Below are 15250 nucleotides of genomic sequence, written 5' to 3'. Positions count from 1 at the left end.
GTGCCAGGCTTTGGGACCCTGGATCAAAAGCTCAGCAGGCCAAGAGGGAGTCAGTGAGGAGGCCTCGTTGCTTCTACTCTCTGTGCCGAACATCCTGAACAGGGCGAGTCCCTGCCTGGCCGGTGGCTGTGGCAGCATCTGGAACTTGCCAAGGAGAAGGCAAGGCAGCCCTGGTGAAGAAACCTCCAGAGACGTGTGGAGTCCAGCAGCACAAGGGCCAAAGCCAGCTGGGAGGCCCCGCGGATGCTCTGCCGGGAGGACAGGGAGGGAGGGGCTGCCGATCCTGGCTTGGCCTGGACCAGACCAGGGCTCTTCTTGGGCCAGATGGTTCATGCGCTGAGGAGGGTCCTCCCTGACCAGCTGAGCAAGGACCCCCTGCGCCAACTGACTGCAGCCCTTCCTCTCACTGCCCCTTCTTACCTTGCTTTCTGCCGGAGGGGCCGTCGGAGTCGTTCTTGGCTGCTGCTTCACGATGTTATCCATCAGACACCAGCACACCCTTGTCTTCTGCTCGTGGGAGTGAGCCTGCAGGCTGAGCACACACTCCAGCTCCTAGCACACAGGGACACAGAGGCCGGGAGAGGTCTAGGAGAGGAAGGCCCACCTTCCAGCATAGCCTGGATCCACGGGCTGGGCTTCCTCAGCGGCAGCTTTTCTCTCTGGGTTGGCTGCCCACCTGGGATACCAAGCCGATAAGGAGGAGCCCCTTACAACAAAACTAGCTACACGCACAACTTCTTTAGCTGAATACCAGGAAAGAGCCACTGTGGGCTTTTAGTCAAGCCTGTTAGTTTGCCTGTCCGTTGCAGAGCCAGGAGCCTCCTTGCCCTTCCAGAGCGGAGCTGCCAATGCAGATCCCCTGTCCTGTCTCTGTGGTGGAAGCCACAAGAGGGCAGCCCTGAGCAAGGGGAACAGCTCCCCTCCAAAAGGACTCCAATCGAGAAAACAGACACCGCACACCCTCCGGTGCACACGTGTGTTATTAGTAGCCTGTAGCATCAGCACCTTCTTTGTTGTTGTTCGCTGCGAAGTCGTGTCCGACCCATCGCGACCCTATGGACAACGTTCCTCCAGGCCTTCCTGTCCTCTACCATCTTCTGGAGTCCATTTAAGCTCACGCCTACTGCTTCAGTGACTCCATCTAGCCACCTCATTCTCTGTCGTCCCCTTCTTCTATTGCCCTCAACCTTTCCCAGCATTAGGCTCTTCTCCAGTGAGTCCTTCCTTCTCATTAGGTGGCCAAAGGATTTGAGTTTTAGCTTCAGGATCTGGCCTTCTAAAGAGCAGTCAGGGTTGATCTCCTCTAGGACTGACCGGTTTGATCGCCTTGCAGTCCAAGGGACTCGCAGGAGTCTTCTCCAGCACCATAGTTCAAAGGCTTCAATTCTTTGGCGCTCAGCCTTTCTTATGGTTCAAATTTCACTGCCATACATTGCAACTGGGAAGACCATAGCCTTGACTATACGCACTTTTGTTGACAGAGTGATGTCTCTGCTTTTTAGTGTGCTGTTTAGATTTGCCATGGCTTTCCTCCCGAGGAGCAAGCGTCTTTTAATTTCTTGGCTACAGTCCCCATCTGCAGTGATCTTGGAGCCCAGGAAAATAAGCACCTTCTTAGCTTGAAGCAATTAAAAGGGATGGTTTAAAGAAATGGATACAGGTTTGTGGAGCCCACACATAAGCCCAACAAAGCTATAGATGCAGATAATACAACATTTAATGCAGATTATCCCCAAGAGGCTGGTGGGGAGCTTCCCAAGCGCTCTCCATCACAGGCAATCCAAAAGCCTCTCCCGGAGCCCTTCCCCTCCCCCCCATCTCGGGTAATGGAATTAACGGCTTGCATCAATTCAATTAGGCCCGCCAAGAGCAAAGCTCTGCAGATTGACTGCTGGCAAAGTGGAGAGGATGCTTTGCAAGTGGTGCCTTCTCCCTCCCTCCCCCCCCCCCTCTCACACACACAGAAGTGACACTTTTTACTCAAATGCCCCAATAGGCTCAGGATTCCTATTTTGTCCCTTAACATGCTCCAGAACTGAGGCAATTAACCCAACATCGGAGAGGGTAAAGGTTTTGAAGGAATAAGATGCTGGCTTAAACCTTGGCCCAAGGTAACCATTTTGCCCACCAGCTTTCTCTCACACACATCTCAAACCAAAACAAAAGCCTTGCGGGCCCACAATGTTCATCCACCAATCCTAGAGATATTCTGGAACAAGGGCTAGGATAAACCTGGCCTGCAGGTTGCCTCTGATCATCTGGTCTAGTAGAGGGGAAGTAGTGAAGAGTTGTGAGTTGTGTGCTCTTGAATCAGGGCTTCAAAGTTTCAACATGAGGACTTTGGCTAAGCCTAGGAATGTGACTGCTCCATCCCCTCCCCCTCCCCATTTACCTGAACCATATTATTCGTATTCAGAGCCCTAAGATGATGTCTAAAAGAAAAGAAGCTTCCTGCATCGCTGGCCCTAACTACAAGCACCACAAGGGCAAAGCCCCCCCCCCAAACTCTCTTCCTTATTTACTGCTCGTCCTTGGAGAGGCTTTCTTCCAGGTAGAATTCAGTCGGCCACGGCTCTGTCACTCTGCTGCTTGAGTGATTTCTAGTCCTATTTCTTCTGCCAGCTACAGAAAGAGGCTGATGGATGCAGTAATTGCAGCCAGAAGCTAATTTGCAGGTAACACTCACCTCTGCCAGATAAAGAATGCAGAATTTCAGATCTTCAGAGGAATCTGCAAGAAAAGTAAAGGGGTCACCTAACCTTCCCTGACTTGACAAATGGAAAATATTTTTTGACCAAGTGCTCAGAATGCTGCAGCTCCTTCCACAGCAAAGGAAAAGCGTGCAAACACGGTGTTTGTAAACTTAAGAAGCTACAGACAGGAGCCCTGGAAGCCGCTCTAGCTGAGTGGTGAGTCTGCTGAGCTGCCCTAGCCAAGACATCCCGGCTCTTGATGGCCGGAGACGCACCCAGGACCAGGTCTTGGATAAAAACACTCCTCTATTGATCAGAGGGACGTAAAACATATAAAACTACTTGACAGCAACTCCTCATCTGGCCAGGTGGTCTTAAACAAAATGGTCTCCTATCCCACTCCCCCTGACCTGGTGCTGCTTGGGCTCATTAATCCCACAGGCCAAGCAGACGACAGCTGTCAGTTCTTAGGACAAGACAAATTAACAAGTAAAGCCAAAGTCACGCTTGAGCACGGCCACCTTGAGCGAAAGGAAGGCAGGGAGCACCTGGGCCCTTAAGCACTTTATGCAACTGGCTTAGAAAAGGGAGGCCCAAGGAGGAGCTGCAGTCAATGCCGTGAGATTCCCCTCCCTCTCGCGACCTCCTCACTTCACAGGTACAAGACCTCTGAGAATCGTCACCAGAGAACCTGCCCTGGCCACTTAAATGGCTGTCCTTCGGAAGAGGACAAGTCAAGGTCACGTGGCCTTGGGGGCTCAGGAGCACTTAAACGATTTGATGGGGTGCTCTGCCCTTCAGCTCCTGGGACAAAGGAGGGAGGGGAGGGAGGGAGGGAAGGGATGCTGCAATCGGTAAATGCGGACCGTCACCGGATCTTCCCTGGGAGGCCCATCGCTTCCTCCTGGCACAAGGATGGGCTTTGTGGGAGTATCCTTCTTTCACACGTGCTCTGGACTCACCCTCTTGCAGCCAAACATCCTTCAGATAAAGCGGGTTGCGAAAGACATTACATTGCCCAGGCTCCTCTTCCTGGGTGAAGAGCAGTAAGTCCGAATAAACAAAGAGGGTCACCTGGACAAGGCAGAAGGAAAAAGAAGAAGCGTTTCACAAGGACCAAGAATCAAACCATGAAGCAAACTAATAATTGTTTCAGCAATTGACTACACTTGGTTTAGTGTATCAGCCATCATTTCAAATCTCTTTCGCTCAGGGACTGGGATTCCCCTGCAGAGAGCTTCTGGAGTCACCCCTTTGCACCCCATTTCGGAGCTTATGGGCCTAGATGTCCCCTTGCAACACAGCTCCAAAAACTTCCGAGCTTCAAAGACTATCACTGTGGGAAGAAAAATCAAGTCTAGACAGGATGTGACTGAAGCTAGTATACGGTTTAGGGAACGGACATTTCTGGCACAGCACCATACAGTGCACAGCCAACTGCCCCTTCCCTTTTAGCAAAAAAAAAAAAGTATGATGTTATCAAAATCCTGAGCAAAATTCTGGAAGCAGCTCCCCTACAACTTGCAATACAATAATACTTGACAACCGTGCAGACTCGTTTCAGCCAAATTCAGGAATTACAGTAGCAGCAAAAGAACTACCGTTTTTGTTTCAGCAATACTAGCCAAGGCAAAAAAGACAAGCCATGGTTAGGGGCAAGAGGGGAAAAGCACCTAGGCAGGCTCTTAAAAATGAGGAGAAAAGAAAGGACTTTTGCCATTCCAGATCCTAGTTACTTCAGGTGGCCAGACCTCCTGGAGAGATCTGAACTTGTTCCCTCGGCCCAGGTCTCAGGGTCGAGTTTGTGGGCTGAAATCTGTGGCACTCTAGCCCGTTTGCGGGCGGAGACAGGGTGCCCGCTTGGATCTTCTCCCCAAGAAAAAGCCCCACCAGAATCTATGGGTAGGCCACGGATTGAGGCAGCCATCGGTGGCCTTAAGGCAAAGTGAGCTGGTGACCAATCCATGCATGCCTCCAAAGGTCACACACGGCTTAAAAAAAAAGAGCTGACCTCAGAGGGAGAGGCGCGGGCAGGGGGCCGCCTGGTGCAGCAAGCCCCGACTGAGTCAGGGCACCCCCAACTGAGTCAGGGCACCCCTGACTGAGTCAGGGCACCCCTCGTCACCGCAATAATGCTGTGAGGCAGTAATACAAACAGCATCTCAACATACTAGTTAGCCAGTCAAAAGGAAAACTACCCACTCAAAGCAAGAAATCCCAACCATCAGCTGGTAGCAGAAATCATCCCTGGGGGCAGCAATGCACGAGGGTTCAAACGCCAAAGTGCTGAGACTGCGAGGTCTACGGAAATATTAGTGGGAACGTTAACCACACCGGCATTTACGGGTGAGCCTGCAGGGCTTCGGAAGGAAAAGCAGGAGCCCCGGAGCTTGCAGAGCAGCTCCAGGAGACCACCTGTCCTGACCAGGCCCCTGGAGGAGGAGGAGGAGGAGGAGGAGGAGGAGGAGGAGGAAGCAGCAGCAGCAGCAGCGCTTGCAAAGGAAGGCCGGGCCTGCCCAGCGCAGGAGCAGCATGACCAGAGGGGCAGTGCCACCAGGCAGCAGGTCGCTCCCTGCTATGGCCTGCCCTGGCACCAGGCCTCTGCGGGGTTAGGGTTAGGGCAGCCTAGTCTCTACGGCCAAGACAGGCCTCAAGGGAAGCCAGGCATGAGGCAGGAAGGAGAGGGTCCTCCCTTTCTGTATTTATTTAAATACATGTTTATCTGTAAATTAAATGCATTATTTGGCTAAATTAAGAGATTTCTATGCCTCCCCTCATCTCAACATTGCAACTTTGAATAAAAGTCTTGTAAATATCAATTGTGATTATCTCACAGGATTCCTCTAACAATCCTGAACACCTTTCTGCCCTCTGAGATTAGGGCACTTCAGACAGTTCCTGTTCGGCTCTTCTTCCTCGCCAGGGAGTCAGTATTAATAAACATCATTTCCCGAGATGCACCTGGAGGCTCACCTCAGTTGGTTTGTTTCGAGTCTCGTGAAGAAGCAGCTCTTCTGACAAAAGCAGTCTCCGAGCTGGGCTGCAAAGGTCCAGAGGCTAATGGAGTAAGAGAAACACGCAGACACACAATTCAGAGACTCTGAGGAAGGGAAAAGCATCTGGAGGCTTCCATCAATCTCTTCCCTGACAGCTGCAAGCCCCTGATAACCAGTGGAGAGTCCAGAGTCCAGGAAATCAAAAACAAAATGAGCGGGAGAGCCAGCAGGTCACACAATAACTATAAAAAGAATTATCATTGTTTTGCTCTTTGACAAAATATTCAGTATACATTGAGTGCGAGGAGCAGTTTCAACCGTCCTGGTGTGTGGCTGAGTAGCAAACGTCGGCATGGCGGCAGGAGAAGGGAGGCACAGAGCTTACAGACCCGTCTGGGACTCCATCGGCCCAGAGACCCCAATGCAGCTTTCCTTCTCCATGCCGTAGCTCCACCGAGGCCACCCTCAGGGCCCAGCTCCAGGAGGAAGCTGCAATGGGACTCAGCTGACCAGGACTGTTGTGGCATGGAAGAGAGTCCAGCCTCTTCTCAAAGGTTCCTGAAAGAGGCAGGAGCAGCATCCGTTCACAGAGGCAATACCGGTTGCTCTGCCTATCCAATTTCCCCAGCTACCTTCTGCCACGGTGTTTCTCTTCAGGGCTTAACTCTCACCTGGCTGTTTCTGCTCCCGTGTGCAAACTCTGCTGCTTTGGCAGAGGCCCAATCCACCGGCATTAACTATGGTTAATTACGTGGTGCATCCAGAGTCTGCATGCCACCGAATACCAGCTATTGGAGGCTGCCCCAAGGCCAGGTCCATTCGCTACTTTTTTTGCTGCATGCATCGCAGCACATACAAAGTACGGTTCTCACTGGAGAATGAAAAACCAGCAAGAATCCTGCTTTCAAAGCCTTGCTGGTGAGTTTCCTGGGGCACACAGGGGGCCATTAGGGGAAAGAGAAGGCTTGGCTGGGTAGGCCGTGACTTCTTGCCTTGCTCTGCCCTGCCCAGGCCCTCCTCCTTGGTAATGCTTTGTGCCCTGTCTTTCCAGGGACGTGAAGTTCCACAATCCTTGCTGCTCCCAGGAAAGAGAGCTGCAACGGGAGAGGAAATGGCTCTTCGCATCGAGCGGTCGTCAGGCAAGCAGATCCTGTAGGAGACCCGGACTCTGAATCAGAGGTCTAGGAAGGGGACTGGAGGCAAGTGAGCCCTGGCCAGAGAGAAACGCCCATCTCAGAGAAGAGTAACCTCCCGGGTATGGAGCCTTCTGAGACTCACCTGTACGAAGATGGGGAACACCAGCACTTTGGGAGCAAGTGTCACGTATGTGCCGTAACTGGAGGGTGGGATGTGGGGCCCCATCAGAGCGCAGCTCCAGGGGCTGCTTCCGTGGCTCTTGATGGTCTGCACCGTCTTCATGAGCCGGGATTTCTTGCCGCAAGATTCTCCTTTGCACACATTGCCTGGATGTCAGGAACAAAAAAGGGGGAGGAATTCTGTGGGAATTGTGTTCTCAAGACTAGCAGTCTCGTTAGGACACTCGAATGGAGCCAGAATTACAAGTTCCACAGATCCTATCTGGCATTTTATGAAAGAAACCCCCTATCAGTTCAGTTTGGTCCTAGCTTCCTCCTTCAGATTGGAGGCTAAGAAACATAAAAAATTGAGAAGAAACGATGGATCGGGACGGCCCTCGGCTCGTTGGAACTGCCTCAAGAGGGAGGGGCATTCCTCAGATGCGGGTCTGCCGGCCACGGATCTGTTTTCAGTAGGCCCTGCTAGAGGCAAAGGTTTTCAAGGAGCACTGAAGCTCCCAGGATAAAGAACGCAGCGGTTTCTTAATTGCTTACCCCATTACAGCAGAGGGAAAATCTGCAAGACAGCGAACTATTTCAAAGGTAGCTTTGTGCACAATTATCAAGGAGGCATTAATTTATTTATCCCTTCGCGTGGCTGCAGGACAACGTTTTTCCTAGTGTCTACGGCAGAGCAAGTGGTGCCTAATGGAAACCTTGAGTCAGTCCTGCTGTGGTGAATTCCCTACCCCAGGGAAGCCACAGAGCCACACGGCACAGCTGGCACTGTTTTCACTGCTCATTGTTTTCGTGCTCGCCTTGACAGAACGAGAGCGCAAGCACCCTCATTTTGGCCCCTTTGCTTCTTTCAAGTGGGAGCAACAGGGGCCGGCAAGGCTGCCCTTCCCCTGGACGGACCAGAAGCTCCATTCCGAGAGACCGGACAATAGTCAGCAACACTGAGCCTATGAACCAACCTGGCTATAAGACACGGGCGGCTACGGTCAGGACACGGGACCACAAGAGAAGGCCTGTTTGGCCTGCCAAAAATCAGTGGCCACTTCCGGTACCGACTAGGAACACAAGAAATACCATGCCAATCCACCCTGCGCAGATTTTGGTCCCAGATCTTCTAGAGTAACGTTGTATGTTTCTACCTCCTTCCCTTCAAACAATCTGCTGAGATGGTAGCTGAGACCAAAGGCCGAGTTCAGGGAGTCTCATGAAAGCATTTGGCTTCTCTGCCAGCAGAGAAAATTCAAGTCAAGACCCTGGAATGTGCCAGGGGAGCGGTTGAGCTGTAGGCCTCGGAACTGCAGCGGACAGCCCGGCATTTCTGTCCCAAGACGAAAACGTTACTGGGGAAAGAGGCAAGGAGGCTCCAACTCCAGGAAGCTGTCTGGAAGAGCTCACTTGCCCACTGCTGGGTCCGCCCCAGAGGCTCCCTTGGCCAGTGGCAGAACAGCTCAGGCCTCCAGGGCACTCCCCACCGAGGCTCGTGCAGCAGCGCAGTCCAGCCACCCACTGGCCTCTTCCTCCTGGCTGCTGCTGGGGCCCCGGGCCACAATCGAGATGCCCACCTCAGAGCCCGCAATTCAGTCTTAATCTGTGCCAGCCTTGGTCTCAGATGCCCTCTTGCTGCTCTGCCTCTCCAGGGCGGCCCCTTCCTGATAACGCCAGGTACGCTCGGCCTGCCTGGGGGTCGGCCAATTCACCAAGTACCTCCCCGCTCTCTGGTTAGGGGAAACAGAGCCACGCGTGCTACTCCCAGTGTTGTAAAAGAAAGACGGGTTAAAAACACATTAATCGTACAGAAATAAACCAGCTGCAATTGCGAGCTTCATGCGTTCAGTGCAAAAGCCTGTGTGGCAAAGACAGCAGAGCCAACTTTGCCAGCTTCTCCTCAGTCCTTCCTGCCTCCCCCTGGCTCGTCCACAAAGACCGGGCAGGAACGCAGAAAGCCGCTTACCTCCGGCAGCTTTACTCTCCTGGCAGACTCGCCTCAGGAGCTGGAAGACACAAGCACAGCGCCATTTCATCCCCTCTGCTGCTCTTGCTTTCACGACACAGAATGACGGCCTTCTATGCCCAGCCCTGAGCTAGAGTCTTGCCCCCCCCACCTCTAGTCTTCCGACTGCTATCTCACTGGAGGACGTTTCCAGAAAGAGTTTTCTTCATTGCTGAACTTTTCCTTAGAGGAAGGGGGTTCTCGTTTTGATGCCCCTAGGGCCGTTCAAAGGATAAACGTGGCTCTTAAGAGTCAGCTGAACTTCAACTCTCACTCTTTTCCATGGGTGCCAACGTGTGATAGAAACGGATCTACCACGAGTAGGAAAACTGCTGTGGCCAGCTGGCTATCAATCTATCTCCCGCTTCCCAAAGGCCCGTACCTGGCCCCCGGGGTTAAGTGGGGTAAGGATGATGTAATTCTTGTCTGTACCGCTGGAGGAAGGAGGTCGGGAAGGCGGAGGCACGGTGCGCTGTTGGGCGGTCTTGCCAAGCTCAGTGTACCGCTCCCAGCCATTGAGCCCAAACTCACGGCTCCCCTCGTACAACACGTGACAGCTCTGCCGTTGCTCGGGGGGCCGTGATCGCCTGGGGCTGCTCTTCTCCCGCCAGGTGGACGGAGACTGCAAATCGTAGGTGGATTTGCAAGAGGGGTGGCGGGTGACCCCTGGCAGGCTGGGTTTAACCTGCGGCACAATGCGCCAAACAAGCAGGATGATCTCCTGGGGACAGTTCCTAGAAGTGAAGGCAAGGGGGTTGAGCTACTATCTCCGATCTCTTCTGAAGTGACTACTTGAAGGCAGCCAGCAGGGGGAAGTGCACGGAGAGCAATGCAAAGCAAACCCCGTGGCCTGACTTGGACCCTTCATCCCTGCCCTCCCTTTCCCACACACAATTCATAGTCACCGAATCTCATGGGCCAATTCTACGCATTTCCAGGCTTCGACAGGCCGCTGATTGAGCTGAAGGACTGTATCCAGTTGCTGCAAGCCAGCTTTGTCTGCTGGGCCGCCTGGAAAGAGAGGAGAGGGAGCTAACGGCTCTTCCCAGGATCAGAAGATGTGGAAAAGGAGATCGGCCCTTCTCGAGGAGCAAGCACCCATCATCTCCTTCTACACGGCAGGCGCTGGACAGCAACCGTCCAAAGCCGGCAATTAGCCTGGACTCCTTATGGAAATACAAGAGCGCAAGATATCTCTCCTCTCTCTCTCTTTGTCTCTCTCTCTCTCTCTCTCGCACACACACACACCCCAATGCCTTTGAGGTTAATCTTGTCTTTCCCAGGCAAAAACACTGATATAAGTTACAGGCACGGCATGGGCCGAGTTACTTGAGAGGTGATCCATCTCTCCTGGTTTCTGCGGGGCTAGGATGATTTGACGGAATAGTCACGGTCCAGGCCTCCAAATGGGGTGGTCGATCAAGACCCAGGAAGCGTGCCTTCTGTCATACTGCTCTCCCCCCCCCCCAAAAAAAAAACCCGGAATGAAGTCAGCCCCGAGAAGTGGATGATTTCCCCCTTAATGGTATTCAGGAAGGCCAGAAAACCTCTCCTCGGGGCAAGGGGGGATGGAGCCCCCCTGGTTTTGGATCTATGTGTTGTCTGGACGGCCATCTTGTCAGGACCGATGGGGATGGGAGCAGCCTCCTCTGCAAAGGAAAGCCAACCCCTCCTCACCGGCATCGACAGCTTGGACCCGAACAGGCGAGTCACAGCAGATGGTGAAGCCGAAGCCGTTCTTCCCACGTGGGATTGCAATCTGAAACAAAACAACAGATTTACACGCTTTTAAAAAGCGGTTAAAACTGAATCATAACAATGAAAATTCAAAAATATAAAAATTTCAGTATTTGAATAGCTTGACCTTTTTATTAATGATCTTTCTTTTCCTTTTCCCCCTGTTTTTCTAAGTTTTATTCAGGTATACAGTTGCTATTTTTTCAATACTATTTAAAATCCTTTTTTAGGATTTTGTTCCCCCCTTTTTTAATTTTAGTGTAGCACATGACTTCTTCCTGTTTTTCAGGAAACTTTATATTATTAGTTAGGTGGCTTTTTTCTGAAATATGTTATCTTTTCTACAAAAATAATATATGCTTACCTACTTTACATAAACCTTTACATATTGATGTTATGTCTATTAAGAATGTTAATTGTGACTTTTTAAAACTGAAAACAATATTATTAAAATAATGATTACTTCTGAATCTCACAGTAGAGTTGAAAACAATAAAACTAGGGCCACAGGACTCAAATACAATATCACCGATCTTCTAACAAACATACGCGAGACGTTCTTTAAAACTATTACCAAAGGACAAGGATAGCCAGTGAAGGTAACAGCATTTTTTTTTAAAAAAAGGAACCGGACAAAGAAATAATTAAGAGCCTAGGTATCTTTATTTGTTCTAGGCAAACGGGTACAAAAACATTGTTAAAAGATTAGATTTTCAAGCTGTTTGAATTAGACTCATATTTTATTGGTAACTAGGTATCTTCTACTTCAAAAAGGAATGTAAAACTAATGAAAAATCACAGTGTTTGCTCAGATTGCCCTGAGGCCTCTCCCTCTTCCCACAGAGCCAGCTCAGGGGGGACCCTCCCGATTCCAGAGACGCCCACTGGCCTTCCTGTTTGACCAGCAGAAGGCCAAGAACGGCGGCCCTTCCGATTTCGGAGAAAGGGAGCCTGAAGGAGGAGGATCCCTGCGGTGCTTCCAGGAAGGTCTTTCCTGAGGAAGAAAGAAGCACGGCGCCTCCCACCTTCCGGGCTGCAGCTTTTATGGGCCAACTAAAGGCAGATTCAACGGACTCATTATCTGTTGTTGTTAGTTGCGAAGTCGTGTCCGACCCATCGCGACCCTATGGACAATGTTCCTCCAGGCTTTCCTGTCCTCTACCATCTTCTGGAGTCCATTTAAGCTCACGCCTACTGCTTCAGTGACTCCATCCAGCCACCTCATTCTCTGTCGTCCCCTTCTTCTCTTGCCCTCAACCTTTCCCAGCATTAGGCTCTTCTCCAGTGAGTCCTTCCTCCTCATTAGGTGGCCAAAGTATTTGAGTTTTAGCTTCAGGATCTGGCCTTCTAAAGAGCAGTCAGGGTTGATCTCCTCTAGGACTGACCGGTTTGATCGCCTTGCAGTCCAAGGGACTCGCAGGAGTCTTCTCCAGCACCAGAGTTCAAAGGCCTCAATTCTTTTGCGCTCAGCCTTTCTTATGGTCCAACTTTCACTGCCATACATTGCAACTGGGAAGACCATAGCCTTGACTATACGCACTTTTGTTGACAGGGTGATGTCTCTGCTTTTTAGTGTGCTGTCTAGATTTGCCATGGCTTTCCTCCCGAGGAGCAAGCGTCTTTTAATTTCTTGACTACAGTCCCCATCTGCAGTGATCTTGGAGCCCAGGAAAATAAAATCTGTCACTACCTCCATTTCTTCCCCATCTATTTGCCAGGAATTGAGAGGGCCGGATGCCATGATCTTGGTTTTCTTAATGTTTAGTTTCAACCCAACTTTTGCACTCTCCTTCTTCACTCGCAACAAGAGACTCTTCAGTTCCTCTTCACTTTCTGCCATTAACTCATTATCTACTAGTGCACAAATGAAGAGGATACTCGCCTGTGTAAATACAGCCAGTGAACTGTGAACAACTTGGAAGTCTGTAGCTGGATAAATGTTGCAATCCTATGTACATTTACTAGACGCTTACTTGTGTTTAGTCCGGCTAAACACAACAGATTTTATTTAGGTGTGTACTGTACGCTGTGTCTCTTTTTCTTTCTGGATAGTTTAGACCCCCCCCCATCTCCACAGCTAAGCCCGCAGCCCACCTCTGGTACCGAGCTCCTCCCCGCCCCCCGAAAAGCCAGTGGCTCGAATGCCCCTCGCACCGAGACCACAGAAGCAGAAAAAAACAGACACCCTGCACAGACACCCTGCCCTTTGGCTGGGCGGCAAGTGTCGGGGAGACCGGGCAGATCAGCGCCTACCTAAGGCTGCCCCCCTGCACAGGGAGCGCCCGTCCCTCCTGTCCGTCCAGCTCGCAGAGGGGCCCCCAAGGAGCCCTGTCCTTGAGAGCAGCTCCTAGGAAGGGAACGGGGCCAGAGGGTGGGGAGGCATTTCCAGGAGAGGCGGCGAAGGGAGAGGAGACCAGGCGGAGGACGACGGGAAGGGTTCCAGGGGTGCAGCTGCACCACCGCGGCAAAGCCGACCTAACGGCGGAAGGCTGCCTAGCTCATCGCTCTGTCCCAGCACTCGCTTGGCCCCGATTTCCTTGGGGCTCTTCCGGATCACAGGCCAGCTGCTCTTTGGAGCAAGGAGAGTAAGTTTCCCCCACCACCTCACAAGGGTGTGGAAACTCTGCCGGCTGAAAGGCAGTACAGGCCAAGGGGAATCAGGTTCGCTGGTTTCCGTTTAGGAGGCCAGGTTGCCACCCCCTCCCTCCAGCTCCCCCAGAAATGCTTCCCAGGATTCTGAAGGGGGCCCGGTGCCCAGTTGCAACCGACCTGCTGGTAGCGCCGCTCCGAGCACCCTCTGCACAGTCCGTGGAAACGGCTCATGTCCGACGCCTTGGGGCTTATGACCAGCCCATCAAGGCAGAGAGATTTCCCACTCTGCCTGACCAGTGAGAGGAGGACCCAGCCTCTGTGGCCCCACGGCTGCCCTGGGAACTCAGGAGCTCACAGAAGAATGGCAGGAAGCCACCCCTCACCTCCCAGGCAGCTGCGGCCATGTGCGGCTTTGTGATAAGCCCGGAGGTTTCCTGAGCACTCGGAGGGAGAAGGAAGGCGAGAGAGTTCAGAGTCAGATTCCTGCCAGCAGCCCTTGTTCTGTCCCTGCCACACACCAGTCCTTGGAGAAGCACCAGCAGACTTTTCCCAGCACAGGGAAGGGGAGGGGGGGGGCACACTTTCACATTCGTGAGGAAGGAAAAGGACTGTAAATAATGAAGACGCACAATTTCACATGACTGCTCTCTGCCTCTTGGGCGCATTGCTCAGTAAAAACGCAAAGGCCTCCCTAACACACCTCATCCCATCAGTGCCTCCCTTTCTTTGGGTGGGACAGAGAGGGGAAGCCAGCCTGTCTCCCTGCACTTTTCATGGCTGCTTAAACCTTCCCCGGGGCTGCCTTCCTTTCGTCTGGGAACTGAAGAGCCACAACCTGCCCTTGTGATGCAAGCTGATTTTGGGGGCGAGCAGAGTTTAGAGCTCCCAGCGCTGCTGGGTCCTTCTCCGGTCCAACTCAACCAAGAGGAGTGGGGGAGATCTTTCCCTCTGAAGAGGACCCTCTTTCGGGCGCTGGGCGTGAGCCGTGGCCTCCGGAGGCCGAGGGTCCCCTCCAAATCCCTCGAACACGCTGAGCTTACCCGCGTTTCCAGTTGGGCAGCTCCTTTGCCCCTAGAGCTGGCCCCCCCAGGAAATGGGCCTCCTCCCTCCTTCTTCGGCCCTCCCGGGCGAACGGAGGCCCAGTCTGCAATTTGGCTAAAGAAACTGGTGCCCACCAGCCAGCACGGGGCTCGGCTCGGCTCCTCCAGCCGGCCTCCACACACCTGGATCTGCTGCTCCGTGTCCTGCGGCAGCTGCTGCTTCCCCAGTAAGGCAGCCGGCTTGGCTAACGTCATCTCTGGAGGAAAAAGAGAAAGGGAAGGGCACGAAGGGAGGGAGGGAGGGAGGGAGGGAGGGAGGGAGGGCAGGCCCTTCTGGGGGGCTCGTTGTGGGGAGGGGTACCTGAGGGCCTCCTCTCTGTCCCACAGCTGCCCCATGAGTCAGGCACCTGTTAATGGCTTACCAATCTAAAAGCAGCCACTACAGCAGAAATCAGAAGAATAATGCTAAAATACTAAAACGGATTAAACAACAAAACTAAAATGGTTATACTATACTCTTAAAATTAATCTACATATTATGCCAATCAGTTAATCCCCATACATTTTACAGTAATGTTTTACTGTTTATTTCCCTGACAGTCTTCTGATTTCTGTCTTGAAGCAGAGAGAGGGCCCAAGGCAGACTTTCAGGTTGTCTGTGCCACCAATAAAGGCTCCCTCCCTCCTCTCTGTCTCTTTTCTTTAGTCTCGTGAACAACTAGGAAGTACAGCCCAGCAAGTTCTTAACGCCTTTTCTAGATGTGAAGGCAGGGGGGAAATGGTCCAGCCCCACGTAAGAGAGACTGCCCCCCGTGCGAGAGCTGAAACTGCCTGTGTCCTGTCTGGCCTCAGGTCCAGACGGGCCCAAGACAGGACGGTCTCAGAACTT

At 52.3% G+C, this 15250-nt stretch overlaps 1 protein-coding gene across 3 annotated transcripts in view; it reads right to left on the bottom strand.

Annotated features, from left to right (window-relative positions):
• The window catches only part of RGS3 (regulator of G protein signaling 3), a 44723-nt gene that overhangs the window by 13031 nt on the left and 16442 nt on the right, over window positions 1-15250 (bottom strand). For 2 of the 3 annotated variants that reach the window (XM_081339747.1, XM_081339749.1), the window contains 10 exons: window positions 14497-14618; window positions 10670-10751; window positions 9898-10003; window positions 9375-9726; window positions 8954-8993; window positions 6968-7152; window positions 5667-5750; window positions 3656-3767; window positions 2687-2730; window positions 421-552 (listed from right to left, as the gene is read on the bottom strand). In XM_081339747.1, the coding sequence (XP_081195873.1) occupies window positions 421-552; window positions 2687-2730; window positions 3656-3767; window positions 5667-5750; window positions 6968-7152; window positions 8954-8993; window positions 9375-9726; window positions 9898-10003; window positions 10670-10751; window positions 14497-14618 (1259 nt within the window). The remainder of the gene's footprint in view (window positions 1-420; window positions 553-2686; window positions 2731-3655; window positions 3768-5666; window positions 5751-6967; window positions 7153-8953; window positions 8994-9374; window positions 9727-9897; window positions 10004-10669; window positions 10752-14496; window positions 14619-15250) is intronic. The other variant, XM_081339748.1, reaches the window with a different exon arrangement.

This window comes from Vipera berus (genome assembly GCF_964194415.1).
Source record: "Vipera berus genome assembly, chromosome: 15".
Taxonomy (NCBI): domain Eukaryota; kingdom Metazoa; phylum Chordata; class Lepidosauria; order Squamata; family Viperidae; genus Vipera; species Vipera berus.
Note: the sequence above shows the minus strand (reverse complement) of the source record. Positions and strands in the feature narration are given on the sequence as shown.